The sequence below is a fragment of the Phragmites australis genome, chromosome 4 (genome assembly GCF_958298935.1).
Source record: "Phragmites australis chromosome 4, lpPhrAust1.1, whole genome shotgun sequence".
In the NCBI taxonomy this organism is placed as follows: Eukaryota; Viridiplantae; Streptophyta; class Magnoliopsida; order Poales; family Poaceae; genus Phragmites; species Phragmites australis.
Genome location: NC_084924.1, coordinates 41,966,319 through 41,991,723, shown reverse-complemented (window position 1 = coordinate 41,991,723; position 25,405 = coordinate 41,966,319). Strand labels below are relative to the sequence as shown.

General features: G+C 42.6%; 1 protein-coding gene and 1 non-coding gene across 2 annotated transcripts; both read left to right on the top strand.

The window, feature by feature from the left end:
* Positions 1-9,513: 9,513 nt before the first annotated feature.
* Positions 9,514-9,587, top strand: TRNAT-AGU (transfer RNA threonine (anticodon AGU)). The gene has a single exon. It is a non-coding gene; the product is annotated as a tRNA-Thr (tRNA).
* Positions 9,588-21,817: 12,230 nt separating this feature from the next.
* On the top strand, positions 21,818-25,394 carry LOC133916587 (uncharacterized). Its single transcript, XM_062360324.1, has 9 exons — positions 21,818-22,011; positions 22,103-22,174; positions 22,292-22,366; positions 22,772-22,864; positions 23,724-23,793; positions 23,878-23,969; positions 24,549-24,590; positions 24,816-24,896; positions 25,000-25,394. The coding sequence occupies exons 1-9, from the start codon at positions 21,988-21,990 to the stop codon at positions 25,078-25,080; spliced, it is 630 nt and encodes a 209-aa protein (XP_062216308.1). The 5' UTR covers positions 21,818-21,987; the 3' UTR covers positions 25,081-25,394.
* Positions 25,395-25,405: the final 11 nt, after the last annotated feature.

Genomic DNA, 25,405 nt, shown 5'->3' with positions numbered 1-25,405 from the left:
AGAGAAACGCGTAGCCTTCTTTTGATTTTTCTGTGATGGAAGGGGGTGTTGGCAAGGTCAGAATTCCACCTAGTTGACCCTTTTGACGCATCCCTTTTCGGTTTGGTTCTTTGCGATTTTTTTCTCCACTGCGTCTGTGGGGTTGTTTAGTTCTCGTCCTTAGAAAATTAAACTAAAATTTAGTCATACCAAAATTAAGGTCATGCTAAGTAATGTTTGGTTTGATGTCAAGCTAAAAATTTAGCCAGCCAAAAATCAGGATGGTTATTTTGGATATCAAAATCTTGCCTAGCTTTGCTATAGAAAAAATTTGACTGTTCAAATTTTTGGAGCACGGCCAAATTTTATCTTTGATATAAACTAAAGCCAAATTTCCAGAATGTGACTAAATTTTAGCTTCACTTCTTAGGGGGCAAGAACCAAACAACCCTGTATCAGTTTCTGCTATTCCTGCATGCACCGGCTTGAGACCATCATACTCTGCATCACTAAACAAAAGCACACTTCACTACGAGTGATCAAAGCCTTAATACTACGAGTAGGCCAATTAGTTTGACACCAAATAATTTAATTCAAGCGAAAAAAAATAAGTAGGTTGGTTTCAGAGAATAAAATTATATACTTACGGTTTCGTACCATTACTATGATTGAAACTCTGCAAAATGTAATAATTGGAGATTCGATAGTTTCATTGCACTTGACGCATTTTTCCTGTTCATGTATATCTCCTTGTTATTTTTTTTTCTATTATCTTGAAAACGTGCAAAAGAGCATAGCGCCACAGACGCTATGTCATGTGCGTAATTTGGATGCATATCCTATTCGAAATATAGGGCACCGTTAACCCCATTTAGACAGAAAAAGGGTGAAAACGTAGAAATAGGATTGAGTGAAAAGTGAAAAATTATATGAATCTAAAACACGGGAATGAAAAGTTTAGGTTGTTTGGATCGTAGAAATTTTTTTGAATCTTCACATGTCCGTATGAAACAATATATGAGTAAATTGATAAAATAGAAGATTTTAATAGGAATTTTATAGGAATGGTTGTTTCAAATGCGGGAATAGAAATAGCATTGAATTTACTTGATTAGATTAACTTGGCACCATTTTCTTTATCCTCCGTAACTGTACACATGGGCCAAGTTCAACTAAAGTGGATGAAAATGAAAAAAAAGTGTGTGCTTGTTTGCAGCACTGCGATGAGGAGAAAGAATGCCACATAAAGCGTGGTTAGCGTGCAACCGTGGGTGGGAGCGCCTTGGGAAAGTTTTCCCTTTGCTCAGATCTCATTTTTCTATTCCTGCAAAAGTACAAGCTTGCTCACCTTTCGAAAAGTTTCTCTCCGGTTCCTTGGTTCCAAACGCATGACAATTCCTTTCCTCTGGAACTGAACCTTCACTTTTCCTACTATTTTCCTCCGTTCCAAATGAGCCCTTATTATGGATATTGTTTATGCGTTAAGGAAAGCATTTGGTAGAGTATACTCTATTCAAAAAATGTTGCTCTATTTGCAGGAAAGTTCTTAAAAAGCGTGAGCTTATGTAGCAGAAGGATCAATTCCCCTTTCCACTTGGGGGCCAAGTGCTCAACCATCACTAATGATTTGGTACTAGTTAGTATATTTTGGAGAAAGATTTCCTACTTGATTAGCGTATCTGTTGAACTCACATGGCCCATCCTTTTTTCTTGTTCTGGAACGTTGGACAAAATAAAAATATAATCTTTATCTTCATGGAGCATTACTGCATTAGCCCCAAAGGAAGGAATCAAGGAACCGTTGAATAGGGGCTCACAGAGCATAAAGGGAAGAACAATGTAGCTGTGAAAATTCTCAAATGAACCTACCTGGCCAACTGTTTTTTTTTTTTTTTAAGAAAAACAGCAAGGGAACCCCTACACACATATATAAGTGTTATATTACATCTATGGTGTAGAATATTATTCTACACTTAGACCCAACCTGGCCGGCCCAACTACCAGGTCTCGCGCCTTGCGTGCCCCGTGGCCCATGCGCTCGACCCACATGCCTGTGCCGGCACGTGTCCCCGCAACCACGTCGCTCGCTTCTATGCCTACGTGCCACACATCTAGTAGTTTAGTAGGAGCCTTAAAGTTACTCAGTAGTGTTTAATATTTTAGGAGTCCGGTAGTGTTCAGTAGTTTAGTAGTTCAGCAGTGCTTGGTAGTTTTTTTAGTATTCAAGTAGTGCTCAATAGTAAAAATTTACTATAGTTTAGATGTTTCAGTAGTTATTAAATTGTCAGTAGTCATCAGTAGTTCAATATTCAGTAGTTTTAAGTTATAGTAAAATTGTTCAGTAGTTTATGTCAGTAGTATCAGTAGTTTATTGAGTGGTGTCAGTTTTTGGATCAATAGTGTTGGTAGTTGTCAGTAGTATCAGTAGTTTATTCAGTAATATTAGTATTTTTTTTCAATAGTTGTTTCAGTAGTTCTCAGTATCTGGTCACGCCCCAACAGTTAATAGTTGTGTGGGCGTGGGACACGTGGCTGGTTGGCACATGGGAGCGCACGGGCGGGGTGCAGCTGGCACGCCACATGGTGCACACTAGCCGGTTGGCGCGAGGGCACGCAGAGCGGGTTGGTGTGGCCAGCGCACCACGTGCTGCATGTGGGCAAGGTGAGTTGGCGGCCTCCTGTGGCGGGGTGGGCTAAGCTGGGTGGGGTGTAGAATACCACTACCGTGTGTGTATATAAGAAAACAAAAAGGAACACAAAAAGAAAACAGAACAGGAAGGGGAAGAGAAGAGGAAACTATATAAGAGAGGAGAGCCAAAGAGTCACCAGAAATCTTAAAGGCTTCTGTACCTTATTTAATTGTAAAAGATATTCGGAACTGAAGCAATCCTTCCACCCAAGGAGGGAAAGCGTAGCATTTCTGAATATAAGGTTATTTATCTGCTTCCAAATGCTCCGTGTAGCTATAATTAAGATCTCTATAAAGGAAGGCTTCTGAGAGTCTTTTGCATCCTTTTGCAACATCATGAAGAATTGAAGATTGAGGTCCCAATGCAACTGGATGGAGGACTAGCAGTTGGTCGCAAAGGGGCAGACAAAAAAGAGATGGAAGACAGTTTCTTCTATGTTACTAGAGAAAAGGACACAATTGTAGTTGTTGCCCTCAATCTTAAATCTCTTCCTTTTTAGAATGTTCCTTGTGTTCAACATGTCTATTAAGAGTAGCCATGTAAACACTTTGAGTTTCTGCTACAAGAAGCCTTCCAAAGCCATCTGAAAGGGGTGGAGGTTGGATGTTTCTGAAAGAATAGTTGTAGAATTTCTTCGTTGAGTACACTCTATTGCCCCAGATATAGTGCCATTCATCATTTTGATCTAAGCGATTCTAGAATTGGTTTAGCTTTATGTGTAGCATAGTGAGCTCCTGGAAGGCCTGTTCTGAAAGAGGAATATAAATGTGCTGATGAATGAACATGTCTTCTCTGAAAGCCGCAACTGAGACATGCTCATTTTAGTCAAAGGAGAATAGCCGAGGCAGCTAATCTTTAAAGCAATACATCATCCCAGAGATCGAACCAAAGAAGCACAATGTCCCTTGCCAAGGCTGCATTGTGAAATGCCCCGAAAGTGATCAGCAAATTTGAGGATGTCTCTCGACCAAAATGAGCCCCTATCATTGGCAACATGGGGCACTAAGTGGTTGGCGTAATAGGTATCCTAGATTAGCTGAACCCAAGGGAGGTCAAAGTGATTGTAGAATGTGGAGATGCTTCAAGAGAAAAGCCGCATTCTGCAATTGGAGATTGACCACTCCCAATCCTCTATTTCTTTTTGGCCTACACACATTTTATCATGCAACCAGAGGTTTCTTAGAAGTGTTAAGATCCGATCCATGTCAAAGATACTGCATTCTAGCTCTGTCTATGCTTTGAATGACTCTAAAGGTAATTTGAGTGTGCACATGGAGTAAGTCGGAAGGGTTGATAATACCGATTTCACCATTTCCAATCTGCCCACCATCATAAGAAAATTAGAGACAACCGATAACCTTCTTTCCAAATTGTTCATAAGGGGAGAGTGGTCATCAATTTTCAGATGGGTTGTCCCTAGAGGCAAGCCAAGGTAGGTAAAGGGAAGTGTGCCAATGGAACATCCAAAAACACCAGCTAATTGAGACACTTTCTTTAGATCAATGTTAATAGGAACTAAGCATGATTTATCAAAATTGACCTTGAGTCCGGTGGAGGTAGTGAAGGAATTCAGGATAGCCTTCAAGAAAAAAAGCTCCTTCTGAGAACCATTTAAAAATAACATAGTATCATCTGCATACTGTATAATTGTAAAGTCTTGATCCATTGCCATCTGAATAGGCATAGGGAACGTACCATTGGAGTGAGCTTTATTGACAATACATTGCAGGAGGTCTGCTGTGAGCACAAAAATCAAGGGTGAGCGGGGGTATCCTTGCCTTATCTCTCTTTTTCATCTGAAGATTTTCACTGGTGCCTCATTGAGAAGAACGACAGAGGATCCAGTGTTCATGATATTCTCCATCCAATTGATCCACTTTGAATTAAAACCAAGTTATGCAAGCATGAGGAGGATGACATTGTGCTCTATTGTGTCAAAGGCCTTTTTGAAGTCAAGCTTCAAAATGACAATCTCCTTTTTGGAGTGATGGCATTGATGTAAATATTCATAGGCCTAGGCCAAATAGTCTTGAATAGTTGTAGACTTGATTAAACCATATTGGTTCTTGTGGATTAAGGGGATGATTACTCTCTGAAGCCTATTAGCCAGAAGCTTGGTGATCAAATTGAGACTGATGTTAAGCAAAGAGATATGCCAATAGTCCTTCATTGACACAGGGCTGCTATTTTTTGGGATAAGAATGATGAAGGAGTTATTTATGTTATGGAGGTCGATAGAACCATGATATAAGTCCTCACATAGTATATAAAAGTCCTCCTTTATAATGGGCCAACACTTGTTGAAGAAAAGGCCATTGAAACCATATAGCCCTGGTGACTTATCAGGAGGCATTTCCTTGATGACCAAATCAATTTCTAGCTTGGAGAAGGGATTTGAGAGTCTGTCAAGGTAATCATAGGACTATACAAGTTCATTCAGATTGAACCATATATTGGTGTACTTGAGGAATCCATTCTTGACTTGAAAGCATTATATAAAACAACAGTCTTTTCTTCATGGTTACTGACTAGCCTACCCTATTGGGATTCAAGAAAAGTAATTGTATTCTTCCTGAACCTTTCAATGGTTGCGGTGTGGAAGAATTTAGTACTTTCAACACCAAACTTCACCCATATGATGGTGCATCTTTTCCTCTAATATTCATTTTTGCAATGTAGCAGATTTAGGATATGCCTTTTGAGGATCAATCTGAAGTTTTTCTCTTGGATGAAAAGGGATCTAGTCTCTTCAATTTTGTCTAACACCATAACAATACAGCTTCACTCTGAGATATGAAGTCTTAGCTGAGAAAGACTTTTACTCCATCTCTTGAGAACCCTCCTCAATAGTTTAAACTTGGATGAGATCTTCTTTGCACTATCAGTTTTCCTGATAGGTGCCATCGAGACATTGGTAACAATTTCTATGAAGCCCGGCTGATCTGTCCAAAAAATTTGCAAACCCGAAAATCTTGGCTCTTGGAATATTTGTTCCAATATGCACGTAGCAGGGAACGTGATTTGAAATGGGCTTTCAAAGAGAGAGAATATTTGTTCTAATCTACACGTAGCAAGGAATATGATCTTGAGTGGGCTTTGAGAGAGGGAGGAGATTGAAATCACCTTATAAGCAGCCAGTTTTCCTCATCCGTAATTTCAAGCCCATTCAAATATGTGAGAAATTGTGCTCTCTCGGGGCACTGCAGGGACCATAAATGTTCATGAGAAACCGGTTTTCCCTATTGAAGGTTGAGATGAAAGCCACAATCAGAGCAAAAGGAGCAGTGAAGATGACATTTCCAGTAAAATGAGCCCCAATCCATGCCACAAGGAGACCGCCTGAAGCACCACTAAAGGGAACAAATATAAATTTATTGAACCTTTTAGGGGTAAACTTCTTAAGAATTGAGATATCAATCCACTCCATTTTAGTTTCTTAAATACAAAAAATGGAGCAGGCACTTTCCTCAATTTTCTCTTTCAGTGCTAACCACTTGGATTCAATATTTAAGCCTCTGATGTTCTAATTTAACACATTCCAATTTCTTTTTTGGCTATTCATGAATAACACAATTTGTATAAGATCATTGATGTTCTAACCAATTATCCAGAACAAACCAAAAACATCCCCGAAATCCAAATTGAGGGCCCTATACCCCAGAAGCAGAATGGCTGAAGACAAGGAACTCTCGAGGATCTCAGAAACCAAAGAGCAAAGGCAAAGATCCAGCAACAAAACTAAAACAAGGAGCAACAGCCAAATTTTCATAGTACAATCATAGTTCAACCCTCCACAACCAAAGTTCCACCATGAGATTAACATATAGTAACCTAATCCCACAGTACTTAACTGTTCTATCACACAGCAAATCCAGGACTTATAAATATCCATTACAAAATAACTAAAGGTCCATAGCAGCTAGCTGACCCTCCACATACTCTTCTATCCCAGAGTCCAGTAGCCTCACGCGAGTCACCTCCTCAGGGGTAGGCCACATGTCTCCAATGCCATCTTCTAGATGGCAGGAATAGAAATTGCCAAAATGAGATTACCAAACAAGTCAATATCAGTACTAAAGGGAAATTTGAGGAGTCCAAGAAATTAATTGATCGGAGAAACCTTACCCACAATTGTAGCTAGATCATCAAGGTTATTGTCCATCCTTGAGAAGCTTTTGGGAGTCTTTCCTCCGGTGAACATAGCTGCCTTAAACCCCGATAAAGTCTTGTTGTTTCTTTGGCTTTTCCTTATGTTTTTGGCAACTAGGGGAGTGGTCATCTTTCTTTTCTTACCAATCTTCCGATTGGGACTCTCCTCACTAATCTCCTTCAGTTGATGGGTCAACTTCTTCCTAACATAAGTCTTTGTTATTTCCTTGTTCGCCCTCAGTCTTGTAGCAGCATTGATCTCCATCTTAGATGGCACTAAGGTCTGCTCATGTCCCTCAGAAGGCTAGGGCTCCTTGTGCCAAGTGAGCAGGAGAGGAGGCTGGGTCTATAGGAGTCTGTCGGCCTAGGAAGAGAGCAGAACATCTTCAATACCAGAAAAGGAGAGTCGTCCTGGTGCAGAGCTGTATCCATCATGGAAGCTACATGGCGTGAATGTGAACCTTCCAGTTTGCTTTGGAAGAAGGAGAGTAAATTCGACCATACCAGGGCTATGAGGTTTCTGCAGATCAAATGTGGGTCCACTTGGAGATCAAGTTGCACTTGCAATGACCATAATGGTCAATGAAGTGAGGAGATAGGATTAGCTTCGTAGAGGGTTTGATCTGACTCCCCTGACTGGCCGCTTCTAAGATTCTTCTAAAGGACTCATTCATAAAGGGGAGCATCAAATTTTGGAGCTATTTAACTGCATCAGAGGGGGGGGGGAGAACACCATAGTCCATCTGAGGTGCCACAACAATTTTGTCTGGTGCGCCACCCTACTAGGGAAGTTGATTGACCGTGGAGGAGGATTCCACTTCGTCAGCATCAGTAGGGTTGACCAAGAGGGAGTGGTGAACTGCTTGGGGCAAGCGCACATGCAGGGCCTGAATGATTATTGGATGAGGTGCCCAGGCTAGACCCCCAAGGTCGTGACCTTCTTGTTTAATCTGGGAATCCCAGAGAGGGTTGCCCTGGGCTGGCTGGCATGGATGGGCTTCATTGTTGCCAACAAGCGAAGCATCTTCCTGGGCCACTGGATGATGGAAAGGGTGGGGGCTCCCATTGTCCAGAGGAAGATCATCTTTATCTTAAGGTTGCATGTTAGCGAACTCGTAGTTGAGGACGTAGACCGGAACTATCCAAGATCTACCAGTCCCGCCCCACTTAAATCCGTGGCGAATCACTAAGCTCTGGGGAACACTGTCCACATTATCAAAGAGACACGTAACAAGAACATATGCCTTGTTCCTGGTATTGGAATGTCAGTGAATAAGTTTCCTAAACTAAGCATCGACTTGATCAAGAAAGGTAATGTCCAAAGGGTATCCAAGAAGAAGAAACCACCCAATTCTAGTTTAGGGAGAGTTCATAAAATCCTTGGCTGCATCATGCTTGACGAACCTAACTATGACACCCTCAATAACATGGAGGTTCTCACAAACCATGCAATCACGTTGAAAGATATCACACATTTGAAAAGGATCGACTCCATGGGGGTGAAGACAACAAAACTGAACATGAATGTGCCTTTGCTCAGCAAGATATTGACGGATTTGATGCGTGAAATCCGGGAAATCATCTATATCAACATCATTATCAATAGCAATTGTGATCGCCCACTCCTCATGTTTCTTGATAGGGTTACTAGCAAGGGAGATGGAAGCTCGAGCCAGTCTAACCTCTCTGCTTTCTTCCACCATCATCTCCAGCGGGATGAGCCTTAGGGGGTCGACGGTGAAGTTCGCCATGGCCACCTTGCAAGAACAATGCCAGCACTTGGATGAGATGCGATGGGGCTTGGGGAAGCAATGCCGGGAATTGGAGGATAGAGAACTAGGGTTTTTCCTTCTTGAGAAGGGTGAGGGGGTGGAAAAGAGGCAGACAAAGCGGTCGGAGAAGGAGAACCGCTTCGATTAGTGGTCGTACAAGTATAACTGCCTTTGGGAACCTATATGAACTGTCGATTGCGCCCAAGTTTGAAGCAGACCCTCTCAAAGTGACCATATCCAAAGAAAGCCCTGCATCGCACCAGCTCCCTACAGTCCCTGACGAGATGACCCATACCCAGCCATTTAATGCAATGACTCGTAGCAAAGGAAAATCGTGGCAAACTGCTCTCAGATCCACTCACTTGCACAAGAATGCACTCGAGTGCTTGTTCATTCCCAAGGGCTAGTGAGAGGAGCCTCGAGTCCAGCGGACATGGGCGAAAAGACACGACGGCAGACCTGGCCAACTGTTGAAGTGCATTGCTGCTATTCCTGAATATATCCATTTCTTTACTCAAGTTCATGAGGCAAGATCATCATGGAAATAGGATTTCTTAGGAGATAAACATCACTAGTTCACCACATTTCTATTCATAAAAGTTACTCATTTTATGAGCAGAAATGTGGTGAACTATTGAGGCTTATCTCTTGGAGGTAGAGCTTAGGTTCCATTTCTACTTACAAAAACACTCAAGTTCAAAAAAAAACCTTAAAATGTAACTTAGACATAGTACTACTTATAGATTCTGGAACTCATTACAAATAGAACCAGATAAAACCTGTTATCACCTTACTTGATGCTACTACCGATCATGCCAATCTCAACAGAATGGTCCATAAAGATTCGACATTATTTCATAACCTGAACTAGTGATGCTACTATTTTAATTTACATTCTTATGTTCTCTAATTTAATCAGAGCGGCTTTCGTAGCTCAGTTGGTTAGAGCACCCGTTTAGTAAGCGGGAGGTCTTGAGTTCGACTCTCAACGAAAGCAAAGCGTCATGCAACCTTTTTTTTTTGGCCTCAGGATATCAAAGCTTCATGAATCAAATGCTTCGTCATAATCAGCAGATTTAAACTTATTCTCTATTTTATTAATTCCAAGTAGTTTCCAGGAAGCAAATTCTTTTGTGCTTTAGTACAAGTCTTCACGAATGGAATATTAAAATGTTTTTCTACAGACTTATATTTTCAAGTAAGGTCATCAGTATTATTATCTTGTGAACAAAATGGAATCATAACAGAAGGCTCAACAGCAACGGTGGGAGTGCAAAACAAGATCAACCAGTTGCAAAGCAGAGAAGAAGGCAACCACTGGAGTTCTGCAATGATGGAACACCGGAAAGGGGCCGTCTAATTGGATGGTTCAGGGGTCATCGGACCAAGCTTTGCTGGCATTACCACAGGCATCATCACCCAGGCACAGAAAAGGAAGCATCACTAAGAGCTAAGAGACGAGCCGATCTCGATCTCTCACTCGACGCACTGCACAGATATTGGATCCTGCACTAAACCAAAAGAGGAGCGGCAGATGGAAGGACCAGGAAAGGCTGGGCAAACATGAGCCTCTGACCCGAAAATACAACGATGCCTCGACAAAATGATTGCAAGCGCGAAGGAATTACGCGCATCCACAATCGCTGAAAATTGGCGACAGCGTTGTGTGTCGATAAAAAGTGATGTATAATTGTAGAATGTTGTGGTGATGAGCAATTGAGAATGGGACGTGCATGTTGAAAACGAGAGTGCTGTGACCAAGATGTAACTGTAAATATCTGCAGAGAACAACGATAATGTTATCATGATTCTAATAGAGGATGTGAAAGCACAAACGCAAAGGATGATGCCCGCCACAAACAGGATTGGATCAGACGCCTGGAGTCGTGATCATGCCGAGAATACATCCTGTGTCCCTCTCCTCATGGCGATTGATTGATTGATTGGTGAGTGGAAACAGATGGATACCATAACTGAAAAATTGCATAAATATGATAAACAGTGGATGTTATGTACCCTTTTTACAGGTTGAAACGTGAAACACAAGGAATAATGCTATTCATTCACATAAGGCACAGTACAACATTGGCCCCATTTTGTTCATGAAACATGGTTCATGAGGCCATTCAGCACATTACCATGGCCAAGCATATGTCTAAATCAGTTGTATTTAAACTCATTGGCAAGACTTTGATACTGTCAAGAAAGATCGGCTACACCCAATCCAGGCCACAATTAATAATTTTAAAGAACTGGGACTAGATAATGCAACCAAATGCTTTATCTTCCAACCCAACAGCGTATCAGTCCAGATTCAACCTAACCTCTGAAGGAACAAGAAGCATTCTGAAGAATCTCCGCTTAGTCATGCCTCAGGTAATGTAAATATGGAGCTAATCTTCTTTGCCTATTTCTTGGATCAGAAGTTAACTGATAGGAACCAATGAATCTGGACCTCAAGTGCAGAATGCGTACACTAGAACCTTCAGTTCAAGGAAGCACCCCAAGATTCTCAACTCAGATATGGAGGAAGACCTTATTTAAACTTAAAAGGAGAGTAACAATTATTCGAACAAGTGTTCCCCACTAAGAGCCAGATTCCAAGTAGCAAACAAGGATGGAAAGAACTAGTTCAGGAAAAGGGATCAACTTGATCATTCGGAGAACCATAAGGTCAGATTCACTTTTCGCCAATCATACAGCAGCTAAATTAAGGGAATATGCTAAAACTACAACTTCTCAGAAGTGTTACAATTGGTCGAGAAAAGGTGCTATAATTATCGTTTGTGCAGGCAAATTTGAGCACCTAAACAGCTGACCAAACTAATCATTTCACTTGCCAAAAACAAAAATATTGAAACAGTTAGAGCTTTAGAGACATGAACCAAAGCACTTAGGCTACCAGGCTGATTTTTTTAGATAATGGAATAACCAAATTATCCCGGCCTCTACATCCGAGGATACATGCAGCCGTAGCTACCAGGCTGATATGTCTAACCAAACTAAGAACTGTAATTGCATATAAAAAAGGGAACATAGATAAACAAGTTTCTTAAGAATCCCAGACATGACTCACTAAACAAATCTTGAACCCATTCATGCTCTCCACTAACTCAATCAAAGTGGACTGAGACATCCAAAAACAAAAACAGCCATCCAAGAGAAGCCCAAGATTCCTCCTCTCTCGATTTGACTACTCCAATGGTAATTTGGCGAAACTACTCGCTAACCGTAACCAACCAGATTAATCCATGATGCCTCCACGAAAGGAAAGCATGGCATAAACCAAGGATAAACTTCACTCCTGACAGTATTCCTGACCACATTGCACAACCAGTTCTACTGCAGCAACAGTAGAGACATGAGCAAGACAAGGTTCCCATGCATCACACCAAACCAAATTTGAGAAGGGTTTGCGCCACATTATCCTATTTAAGCCTCAAGACATGGCAGGACACGAATGAATTATCCATATTGTAGTTCAGTTGAACACTTGGACTTAATTCAAGCAGGGAGTGCACAAGAACCGTTCCAGAATCAACCTAATTAGCCACATTTACCAATCAAGTTCGTCATGCAAACTGGGGATAACAAAATTGGTAATAAACTTCAGAATCAATGAGGACCCAACTCGAACAAGCCAACAAGGTTTAGAATCTAACCACATTGGAGCCATCCTAGAACCCACCGAATTAGCATACAACATCCCCACCTTTCTGTCCCCTGCCGCTCTCTAAACACCAAGACTAGAAAAGAAATCGCAAGAGGATTCCAACTACGGAGGACTGCGCAAAGATGCCCTCCGCTCACCAAATTACAATAGGACATGACCAAAAAAAAAAAGAGAAGAACCTTGCAAAAATCAGCAAGAACACGGCGAGCAATCTTACAATACGCCGCCGCCTCCGACCGTATGTATACGCCGTATATACGGAAGCACGTACGCAAGCCAGCCTCCCGAGCGGAACCTCCTCCCTTCCCTTCCCTCCCCTTCCCTCCTCTCGTCGTTAGTAGTAGAAATAATGCCTGGCTCCATCCTGTCTGCCGTTCGCGGTGGCGGTGGCGCCCTCCTGCGCCTACATTGGCCGGGACGCCCTTTGGGAGAGGGCGATAGGAGGGCGCGGGGGAGGGGCGGTTCGGTCACTTGAGGGGGTGGTCGCCGGGGTCGCCATGGGAGGAGGCGACGAGGGAATGAGGGGAGGGAGGAGACGGGGAAGGGGTGTTTTGCTTTATCGAGTGGAGAGCTTCGTCTGCGACTGTGTGACAGTGTGTGTAGGTGTGTAGCTGTTGTCTAGTGAGCGTCATGGACTGCGGACTTGGTCTATGGACCGACATGACTGAGAGCAGTCTACCATTTGCTATAGTGAGTGGGGTACACCGAGATTTTGTAGATTTTATAAATTTGTATAAATTAATTCAAATTTATTGATTTTATTTTGAATTTTATTTTATAGAGTTAGGTTAATATTGTTTTTGCTATGGATTGTCACAATCTAGATTATATGGAGAAACTTTTTCTACTATATTATGGATCGTGAGATTTCATAGTACAACTGTCACATCTTGATTTTTAGATTTCTTAAATTTCTAAAAAAATTCAATAATAGATCATAGGTTGAATAAAATGAATATGATAAAACCTATTTTCTAAAATAAATTCAATTTGATATAGGGTATATTTTGTTTGAATGTATTCATGCTGAAAATAGGCATGTAGAGTTTATTTGGTCTTTGTTGGATTTGATTTTGCTTTGTTTGTTTTTGATTTGCTTTAGAATAAAAAATAGTAAAAGATAGAATAGAAAAAAGAAAAAAAGAAAAGAAAAGCCAAACCTAAATCTAGCCTAACCCTTTTCCTCCTTACCTCGGCTTGGCACCAATCAACCTTTTCCCTCCCCTTCCCCTTCTCACCTAGCCTGGGCCCCATCAGCCGAGCAGCCCAGCTGTGCTAGCCTAGCTAAGCCTTGCTAGCAGCCGCGTCCTTCTATTTTCACGTCTCTTGCAGCCGAAGATGCCCAAGCCTTTTCATCTTCGCCCGTGCCTCTGCCGTGTGGGACCCGCTAGTCGGATCCATCCCCAACCCAGAGTCCACCGTGCCACCGAGGTCAAATCGCACCGCCGTCAAATCCACGCCCAAACGGGGGATCTTCCAGAAGCTCACAGGATATAGTCTCCATGATCCCCATGCCTGATTGCCAGCCATATCTCCTCGAATCCACGTTTAAATGAGGAAGTCTGAGGTCGGATTTGCGCCACTGCCGCCATGAATCCTAGTCGAACTCATCACGGTCTCCTAGAGTATCCCCTCCTATAAATATGTGCCTTTACGCCCTCTTCGAAACTCGTCGATCTTTTTCCCCAACTCATTGAGTCGTTTTTTTACGCCGGAAAGCTCTCTCATTGAAGCTCCACCGTGAGTGGCTGCCATAGCACGTCGTCGAGCTTCTTTGGTGTTCCTCCGCCCCCATAGACACCCTAGGTGAGTTCCCCTAGTTTCCTTCTTCGTAAACCACCGCTCACCAGAGTACCTAGCTCACCGAAGCTCGATTTCGACAGAAGTCCGACCATGCGCCACCTCCTCCTAGCGCTTCCACTGTCTCTGTAGTGCCGCCGACCGCCAGCCTCTCTGCCCTATATCTCAGCTGTCTGATCAGTAGTACACGGTCTATATTAGATCAAGATCATACCTCTCCAGTGTCCAACCTCGTACTGACACGTGTCCTCTTTAAATCCAGTCAACAACCTTTGCCACGTGGACATCCCCATCACCGACCATGTCACTCGATCTAGCCTACGTGTAGCCCATGTGTCAGCCAAGTCAGCAGCCACACAGTAAAGAAGATTTTTCAATACAAAAATATTTCCAAATAATCATGATAATTGGCAACTTTGCAAATAGGCCCCTAAATTTCTCTATTTTTACAAAAGAGCCCCTATATTTTTACACCTTAGCCCTAAACTTTTATATAATTACCAATAGGTCCCTCTATTATTACAAAAAGGTCCACAAACTATTTGTTTATTTCAAAGTTAGTCATTTTTTTAAATTAAACCCTAATCTTGTTTTTAGTGTATCTTTTTCGTCGTAGCTCTTTTTTCAGCGATTCTTGCACCGTTAGATTCATTTTCCCGAGCTCTATCTTTCTAGATAGGTTTTATCTTGTTGTTCTTCTATTTTGTACTCTGTTCTTAGTGTGTTCGTTTGTGTGTTTTGCTGGTAATTGTGCGATTAGTCGATAACGCCCCGGATCAATTTGAGGAACATCAAGATCAAGAGCTAAAGTACACTGAGTAGCATTAAGGAGAAGACAAGTGTCTTGATCATCTTTAACCTATGTTTTCAAATGTTTTATTTTACAAATTGTATGTAGTGTCTGTCAATATGATGCATAGTCACTTACGTTAGCGTTTTCCCTAGTTTTCTCTTATCATCCCTTAGAACCTAGATGGTTTACGATTAGGTGTCTTTTGTAGGTAGAAGTGCTTAGCCATGCTTTTAGGATGTAGGAAGTGTGTTATACTTGACTAATAAACTTATGCAACAATGAAAGTTAATTTGCTAATGGTATAGAAACATGGAACCTTAGGCCTTGAGCAAATAGGTGGTTTTGAAGGTGATCATAGAGATGTTATCGGTTTAGTGTTTGCTCAAGTGACATAAATAAGGACCGGTTCATGAAGTGATAACCTAAGAAGATCCGTACAAATACGATACTAATATGGGTAGGCTTAGCCGATTAATTAGAGTACTCCAAGTGTCGTGTGGACCAGATTAGAGGCGTGGATGAGAAAAGTTAATTCTCGGAATCCACACGACACAAGAGGGGGCTTCTGGGTCGGAGTCAAACTGGCGTAAATCCTGACGGTGAAATCTAGAGTGATAGTGACACATACTAGGAGGATTCTTTGTAAAGGCTTCGTGGTGATCTCCTCACAACATTTCTCAAAAGTGTGTAAAGTGCTTAGCCGGCACTGCAACATGAAGACTTTAGTCATCTATTTGTAGGTGATGAAATCATGACTCGTGGAAAAGTTATACAACTTATGTATAGTGTAAAATCTGATACACCAGCCATACTTACGGTCATGAGAGACTTGGATCCTCATATAATTAGATGGTTTAGGTTATGGTTTTGGATATGATGGTGGAAAGGTTATGGCTATGGTGCTGGTGGTACTAGATAGTTATAGTTTAGAGGATGGTTAGTTTTGGGTGAAGTCTAATGGTTGGATTAATTGGGTTACCTCCACTTAATAATTGTTTAATATTTTTGAGTCAAAATATCTTTTCATTACTCGTATTTATACAAATATATCATATGTTAATCTATTCTTGTTAAAAGTCTGCATGTTATTACTTTACCACACTTGCTGAGTACTTTACGTACTTACTCTTGCTATCTCCTACAATACATATGCTGCTTAGTGGAGCACTTTCAAGATTTTCAAGATGACGACCTGGTATTTTAGGAGTGTGTCTTCCGGTCGATACCTTTGGAGTGCTTCGTTACCGATGTTTTCGTCTCGCTGCCATCGTTTAGTCTGCTATCGTTTAGCTAATATAGCTGTTTAGATGAAATCTTTAATGTAAAAGTTTAACGGTCGTAAGTTAAAATATTGTTTTTGTTATTTCACCTATGATGTCCTTACGTGTGATGAATTTTCTAGGCATATATAAGTCGTACTTGGTTTTATCTATTAAAATCGGGTGTGATAATAACTTAGCTTTTAAATTATGATAATGTTTATTTTTACTTTTATTTTTTAATTAGAATTTATAATTATAATAAAAAAACAAATAGTCTTAATGGAAAGAAATTGCGGTTCATGGGCCATGTTTATGGATGACAAGGTTCTGCAGGTGTAGGGCCGAAGAGAGGTAGAGCGTGTGGGCCTCCAAGTTATACGGGAGTGGACCTGTGGGGCTGCACAAAGGACATTCCTCCCTTTTTCCATGCGGTTTTTTCCTCCATCGCTTCCCTTTGACCCTCAACCCACCGTATTATTTGGCGCACGCGTGACAAGTAACTTGTAATTTTTTATTTTAAAAAAGTTTTTTTATAACTTTTTTTGAAAGTTTTTTTAAAAATTATCGAGACAAGTTATAAGATAAGTTTTTCGGATAAGTTTTTAAAAAAATTAAGAAGAAAAGTTTTGAGAAAAAATTTACTTAGAAAAGTTATTAAAAAAATTAAAAAAAATTCAAAAATAAAAGTGAGCCCACCTGAAAGCAGTATGAATAGAGCAACACGTGCATAGAAAAAGATTTCTGCAACCCAATTCAATTACCCAACCCATCCAAACACGTAGCGACTGTCTCACCGCCTCTTACCTTCAACAACGGTAGATGATGAGGGAACAGAAAATAACAGTGCTGCTGCTGCATGGAGTGACGAAGAGATACCTCTTCAACATTTTGAAAACCTGTCATATCATTTGTACAATAAAATTTAATTGAAATTTGAGTTCAAGCCTCAGATTATTGTGGGTCCAATCCCGCTCCCGGCATTAATCACAATAACCAACACTTCCAGCTCGAGCTTGTTAGGTTGTGTGCTTAAGTTCATTCTCGAACACACACGTACTCAGGTTTGGTTCATTAGGTGCTCAAGCTGAGCCCAAATCAAACCTATTACGAGTGGAACTATAGTAAATTATGAGTATGACGTTTTTTGATTGCCCGATTAATTATGCCTCTCAGGGACTTCTCTAACACATGTACGTGCATGAGTATGACATATGAAAGGGAAGTCGATAGCCGGAGGTATTCGATCACCATGGATGAACAGATGTTCCTAAAAAATTGTACCATCAAGTTGCAAGAGCACAGAAAAGACGGTGAGAGAAAAAGAAGGGATATAACAAGACGGTTTGGTCGCCTAGCTAAGAGTTGAGCCGGGCCAAGAGTTAAGCCAGGCCAGATCAAGCTAGGTACACGGCAGGCTCTGAGGATGCAAGTGTAGTTTGTTTGGTTGTTCGTTTTGTGGTCCTCATGCATATGTGAGGTGTTGCCTGGTTGGTTTCATTCCAAGACGATGGATGCTTGTGCTTAACGTGAAAGAGAAATTCATCCAAGCGTTTCGCTTTTAACTGTCTTGAAATACTCTAGCGGTACTCGCAGAATCCTATTACTTCATAATAAGGACACAACCGGTCAAGTTGGTTCCGGTGGTCCGGTTCTGGATGGAATCTTGTATCTCACGAGCCCAGCTGCATTTTCTACCAACGTCAGTGAAAAGGACAATGCATCCTACGGCAGGCTTGTCCCGACCCTGTGTCTTGAGGTGTATCTGCCAGTAGCATTTTGTATGCTATCTCAAACATTATGGAGAGTATCCACAGAAAGTAAAATCAGCACTAGAGGCCAAGTCCAGCCTCTTTGGAAAGAAAATTCCATCGTGTATTTTTTATATGCCTGCGTCAAATTGACATATATTCCCATGCAAAAAAAAATTGACATATATTAAATCAAATGATCTCTTCTTCCTGGGCCAAACTGGACTAGAATGAATGAATGAATGAATGAATGTGGCCGGCCGGGACCAAACATTAATTCATCGCTCACTCGACTGATTTCCCGATGACATGGCAGTTGACTGCCTGCCAAGACTCTGATGACCAATTAATCAGGCAGCCAACCGATAACTCGGACTCCCAAAACACAGATCTTAATCATCACTGTCACCCGACTTCCGACGACCCCTGAGGCCCTGACCCGACCCGAAGCAGCATGCATGAGTCTATCGATCGATGGGGTGAAACGGTCCCGGTGGTCACACCAAGTAGCAGCAGCAGACGCCACGGTATCTGCGCCCCTCTCTCCCTCCCCAGGCACGGCACGATTCAATTCGCTGCAGAGGCTTGGATAAGCGTGCATGCGGTCTCCCCCCCCCCCCCCGCCCCCCCTGCGTGGTGCGTACTACCAATCCCCGTGTCACGCAATCAAAACCCAATGCGAGCGGAGCTGCAACCGGCAGCGGCAGCGGCAGCGGCGGCAGCAGCTTGGCAGTGGCAGAGCAGCCGGCCTGGTCGACGCTGCACGATCGCTTGCCCGGCCGCAACCGCGCCAAGGGCGGCCGGACGAAGGACGAGGCCCGGCGGCGGCATCGGCAGTAAAAAAGGCGCGGTGTCCGCATGGGGCCGGGCTCCCCGATGGAGCACCGGCTGCCGGCCCGGCGATGGCAGTGGCAGCGAACGGACGGTGCCCCCACGGCGCGGCGCGCCTGCCGCCTGCCCGCGTCGATGTGACCCGTCCATGACATGGTCGCATGTAATGCCTGGAGCTGGAGTTTTGTCCCGGCGCACGGGGCGAGGCCGCGTTATGCGTTTGTGCCGCGCATCCCGCGGCTGGGGCTCACGACCAGAACCTGGCTACGCCTGCCGGGGGGGGCACGATGGCTCGTGTCAAGTGGTGCCGCGCCATCACGCCCCCCCGGGCTTGGCAGGACCATTGATTGAGTGCTAGCTAGAGCCTGGAGATGTGTCAATTCGGGCAGTGGTGCTGCCGTGCCGGTGTGCTGTATCGCTTCGATTCCGTGTGCTGCAGTGCAGTGCGTGCATGCATGCGCTGCGCCTAGCTCGGTTGTGAGTGGAGATGCTGCTTGCTCCGTAAGTGTCCAGTCAAGTCTTCGCCTGTTCCGGATTCTGTAATGAAATACACATCGGATTAGGGATGAAATCGGAACGATAATATTCCGAACCCATCAATATTGTTTTCTAGTTTTTTCCTGATTTTTCTATTTTTTTAAAACTTATATAAATTCGAACGGATTCCGAACTGACGAATAGGAAAACAAAATGAAAAACAATACATCCTAATTTCCGACCGTATTTTGAAAATACTATATTTCATCAGAAATTTGCAAGTAAACTCCAAATAATTTTCAGTTTTTTAGACTCAGATCATTCTAATTTTTGTATGCTCAACTCTATACCAGACAAGAGGCCTTAAAATAGTAAGATGACCAACTGCACCCTAGTTATTTTATAATTTTTATTAATAGATGGATTTTGTGTAATTTTTATGTTACTTATGAAATAATTTTGAATTATTGTATCAATATATTGGATGGATTATAAATTATCTAGTGTGAATATATTGTATCTTATATAGTCAAGTTAAGATTTATTCGAGTAAGTTAAGAATAGTATCGTTGTATGAACGAATTATGAATGTATGTCGTTGTATGGTCAAAGTTAAGATTTAAACGTATCTCGATGATTGTATAGACACTTGATATGTAATTTCGATCAAAACTATCGGTTTCCGATCATAATCGACATGTTTCCGTTTCGATGACTTCATTTTTGAAGTTTCCGATATCGGTATCTTCGATATCGTAATCATTTTCGATTTTGATTCCGAGAACAAATATAAAAGTAAAAGTGATTTAAGACATTTTTTTAATCATTTTGACAGTTTTTATCCCTACACCAAAAACGTCCAAATGGGCCGTGCCTACTGGACCGGCCCGAGGCATGGCACTGTAGGCACGACCCAGGCACGGCACGGCCCGAGTCGAGACGGGTCGTGCCTGGGCCGAGCGTGCGGCACAATGGGCCGGCACGGCACGGCCCGGTCGAGTCGGGCCGGCACGGGCACTGCCTAGCTAAGGACGGCACGATCCGGCCCGGCACGCAAATGCCTGATTATTTTCTATTTTTTTTAATATATTTTTAATTTTGTAGCTATTTTTTATATTTTTATCTATTTTCTATCTATTTTTTCTATATATTTTTATATTTTTATATATTTTTATCTATTTCGGCCCGCCGGGTCGCGGACCGGCCCAACACAGCACGATCACCGACGGGCCGTACCGTGAGCTGAGGGAGAGGCACGCGAGCCGGCACGGCACATCCGCTACAGTAGATAAGCCGTTCGGACCGTGCCGTAGCCGAACTGTACCGAGCTGGACCCATGTCGAGCCAACTTGAATGGCCCATTTAGCCATATTTGCCTACACCGGATGAAGTAAATGTCCCCTGCTTCCTGCTGTAAACATTTTTCGTTTGGGAGCTAAAGAGAGATTTTATCATCGTTCAAAAAAGAGAGATTTTATTGACTATGTAGGGGTAGGATTACAATCTTGCTGTACCACCAGCTCGATACAACTCGGAATACCAGCTAGCCAGGCCGCGGAGCTAGTTTCGCGTCCGTCATGCTAGGCGAATTCATTGCAGCGAAGTATTTGCTCGATCGGCGGGGCGTGCCGTTCAAGGCTTGAGCCCGGATCCTACTCCTTTCTCAAGCGCAAGTCAAAGCTCCTGATGTACGAAATTTAAAAACTTGGTTAAATAACAATAGAGGACAGCAAAATACAAACTTTTAGATGATGATTTGCCACGTATTGCAAGGTAGCTGCTGCCAGCCCCCATACAGTTTTTTTAGATCAAAGGGGATTAGTTAAATAGTTTTTTTTTCTTAAAAAGGGTGATGCTAACTGTTTTTTTTAAAAAAAAATTTAGGTGACGAATCTGTGCCGTCCAGTGGGAATTGAATGGTTCAAAGGCCATGTTCAACCTCTCAATCGCTTCCCCGATGTTGGCTCGCTCACTCGCCTCTACCTATCTCTAGCGGCACTCCCACCTCCTATCCGTTGGCATCACCTGTTACCCGTCGCCGCACTAACCTAACTCTATTAGGTTGTTTCCACTCGTCCCCACCCTGGCACCACCCATTAGCTGTCCTTCACTCTCGCAGCTATCGCTTTGCCCTCATGCGCGCCTCCGCTTCTAGGCCAGCCTCCTTCCCTAAGAGCTCTTCTAAGCCCGAAAGCTGAGAACTGCCGCCAAATCAAACCCTGCTGGGAAGCCACCGCCGCTAAACGGTTGCATAATCATATATGCATCTTAAAGTTAGAAAGTGTGAAATAACTAGCAAAATTATTATAGACAGGAAGGAAGAGAAACAAAAGAGGCCCACAAGGGCACCGAACCAGGCCGCAGGTAGCCGGGGCTTTATCCTGGAGCCTAGCCTTATGAATCAGTGGATGCCCCCTATGAATCTGGCCCGGAACCAGGCAGGCAGATTTTTTTTCGAACCCCGTTGGGGCTGATCCAAGGAAGCTAAACTCAGCCCATCATTCGAGCCTTGCAGCCCAATCCACTAGCATCCCTAGCTCGCTTCTGCCTCACAAGCCACGCCCCCTGCGATGCGAGCCCGTGTTCTCGCCCAGAAGGTCAGGAGCCACGACCAACGCGGCGGCGCCGTCCGCCCATTCGGTATCCCCCCGACCCCCGGGTATGGGACCGTCCGCAAGTCATCCTACGGTCGGTATCGCTTGCAGTCCACACTGCGGATGATAAGCGCGAGACCGGTGCCCTTTCTCCGTTGTTCACATTCTTTCCTAGCATCTTCGATAGTGGAGACGGAGAGGAGAGGGGAAAGCTGAACAATGGTCGCCTCTTCGGCTCCTAGGGTACCCGCGCGCTCGCACAGCGCAAAAACACTACCTTTCTGTTCCATATCTTTATCTAACCTGCGTTCATACTGACGTTTAAGCGGTGCAGCTAATCCTGGGCTCGTCGTCGGCGTCGCGCCGCCAGATTCTGTCCGAGATGGGATACCACTTCACACTTCTTGTTGGTGATTTTTACCCTCGTTTGAGTTGTTATAACCTCAGCAGTTCTTTTTTTTTTCCGACTGTGGTTTAGTTCCTTTCTTTTCTTTTTTCTGGTTTTCCTTTTCTGGGGCTTTAGAGTGCGGACATCGATGAGAAGGCGATAAGGAAGGAGACGCCGGAGGAACTGGTGGTCGCCTTGGCTCATGCAAAAGTAATTTCTTTCTCTGTTGTTCTAGCATTGGATTCTGCTGTCCTTTTGGTTTTTTCTTGGTTGCTGTTCAAGATTAAGGAGGGGAAAATATTCATTTTTAGACATGGGAGGTTTCCTTCATTCTTTTGGGGTGGGGAAAAGGGGAGGAGCTAGCTCCGCAAATAGGTTTTGGTATAGTGTTATATAAAGAAATTAGGTGGCTAGCACAAGGTAGCTTTTTTGGGTCAAGCACATCTGCACAAGAGTCTTTCGTAACTATTAGGATCTGTAATTTGGTTGGGGCTGGTGTTGATTCACTTTCGTCTTTAGTTACTTGGAGTGTAAATAATGGTTGATTTAAGTCGGTCGCAGTTTGATTAGGCATTGGTTTACTTAGTGCGCTACTATGCTTTATCGATGCTGCAGGCGGATGCTATACTGGAGAAGATGCGGAGCAATGGGATGATGACAGAGATTGTTGATTCTCAAGAGACTACTCTGATGATCACTGCTGACCAAGTATGTAGCTTGCATCTCCTCTGACAAACGCTGCTTAATAATCTCTAAATGAATCGTACTGATGATTGTAGCTACATAATTTATGTTGATGTATCAATCACTTCACACGTTGTAGTTATCTACAATTAGATTGACTGAATGTGTCTGGAAACTGTCATCCTGGCTGCATCTGAGCTACATGAGTATGTTACCATTGTGTTTAAAGAGTTGGTGCCTTTGCAATTACAGTTCAAATTATTCTGAAAATATGGTTCACCTTGTGTCCTAGACTCCTGGGTAGATGTTTCTTTGACCACTGTTGTTTATGACTTCTGCGAAGTTAAAAGGACAATAGCATCAACCATCGAATATGTTTATTATTTCTCGACATTCATATGAATGTTGGATGATAGAAGAAAAGGGATGTTTATCGGATGGTTCTTAGGCTGAATAGTCTGCAAAATATGGGTGACCCAAGTCACCAAGAGGCATATAGGATCACCGCAGAACCATGTTCATGTCCCAAAAAGTTGTTTTGGCCTTTGTTTAATTATATTTTGGCCTTTAAGGAAGCACATTGTAGATAAATGCGTTTGTGCTTTCCCTACAAATTGATATGGCTAACATTTTTTGATTCATGAAACAAAGTTTTCTTGTTATTTCTGGTTCCTTTTGCGGTTTTGCACAAACTGCACTGGACAAGCTAGTGTTCTTTAGGCCCACTGTGACATTAGCAATCATTAAAATAGATTGTCAAAAACTTTCAAGTTGGGTTTTATTTCTAGTTTTGTCACATGCATAAACATGTAATCAGTGTATACATACATTAATGCTTGTTTGATTTACCGAACTCTTGTTCTCACGCTTATTCTTTCTGTAGGTTGTGGTTCATGATGGAGTTATTAGAGAAAAACCTAGCACTCCGGAGGAGGCACGGAAGTTCATCAAAGGTTTGTGTTATTTTGTATAAGACCTCAAATTCTTTAGATGGTCTGTTAGACTTGTCCTGCTTTTCTAACAAATTTTGCTTTCAGGTTATTCTGAAAGTCATGCTGCAACGATTGGATCTGTGCTTGTTACAAATGTGAAGACTGGAGTTAGAAGGGAAGGATGGGATAAAGCCGAAGTACTAACTAAGTTTCTCTGCTGTTTGATGTAGAAAATGAGTACCATATCTTCCTTATACTTAGAGATAGGGTATATTTTTACCCTTCAGTCCTGGCATAGGTTCAAAATACTTACTTGTTTAATATGATGTGGTGTAATGTCAGCTTCCTGTCCATGTCAGCCTCAGCTTTCAGTTGAAGTAGGTTAGATATTACTAAACCAATACAGGATTCTTTTACACTTCATCAAAGTTAATGGGCTAACCTGAATTCAGCCTTAAACTTTGATAGGCTCCTTTGCTCCTTATAAAGTTGAAGGGCGAAGTGGAGACTGAACTCGAAGTAACTCAATCTATCGCATTTAGTTTGGTTGATAAATGTTAATCTTCTAGATCCTCATGAGATAATGGGTTTGGACATTTATATCTCTCCTGATTACCCTGAATCATAACCAATCTTTGGTTCAGTTAAATCCTTATGACCTTGTATGTTCCAGTACAATAGGATCCTGTTTTCCCCATTGCTTTGAGTTCAGTTCTGTGGTGCAAAGTTCTTTTTTTTTTGTCCTATTAACGATTTCCACTGTAAATATTGATCAGGTTTATTTCCACAAGATACCCGATGAAGTTATTGAGAGTTTGGTAAGTCTGCACACCGCAACAGTTGACCATCTGTGCTCTGCAACAGCTGATCAGCTTTGGTCATTCTGACATAGACCGCTTCCTTTAATTTAGTCGCAATGTGATGGAATCTCATTGGCATGGGGATTATGCTGAAAACTGTTGAATTTTTTCATATTTTTGTGCAGTATTCCCTCTGGCACCAGAGTTGCACTCAAGCAAACTTTTCACTTTTGCACGTTTCAGATTGATGAGGGCAATGTCTTCTATGTCGCTGGTGGCCTCCTTGTAGAGCATCCCCTGACTTCACCTCTTGTGGAAGCCATTGTGAGTTGCACTCTTTTACATGTTCTGATTCTAGTTTTAGCACTGGATTTCATGTTTGGTGCATACTGTACCGCATTGCATCTGATACTTGAACTCTATCTAGGTTGGTACAATTGATAGTGTAATGGGGCTGCCAAAAGCGCTCGCAGCGAAGCTCATCAAGGAGTCCCTTTCAGAGCCGTAGCTACAAATTTCCAGATTAAACTGACCGACGATAGGGAAATCATATTGGTTGCAGTGATGGCTAAATCTGTTTGGCAGCAACGTGGTTGGAGAATCATATGTGATCCTACTGTCGGACAAAAAGGATTTTCATGTGAGCAACTCATCATGAATAGACTCTATTCTTAGCTGCCATGACCGTAGGTCTGATCAAAAGAACCGTACAATCTGTGCTTCTGTTATGTGTTGCGCCACCGCGCATTTCTGATGGCTACCATATTGTTCTGGTCGATGAAATGGTGTGCATGGCTAAGCTCTGTGCGCTTCGTTTGTCTAGCTTTGTTTTG

What these genes read in the sequence shown, in the direction of transcription:
- LOC133916587 (XM_062360324.1), top strand. Translation starts at nt 21,988, where the DNA reads ATGGTCGCCTCTTCGGCTCCTAGG. An exon ending in TGATGATCACTGCTGACCAA is followed by an intron (nt 22,865 to 23,723) that starts GTATGTAGCTTG and finishes TTCTTTCTGTAG; the next exon opens with GTTGTGGTTCATGATGGAGT. An exon ending in GGCACGGAAGTTCATCAAAG is followed by an intron (nt 23,794 to 23,877) that starts GTTTGTGTTATT and finishes TTTTGCTTTCAG; the next exon opens with GTTATTCTGAAAGTCATGCT.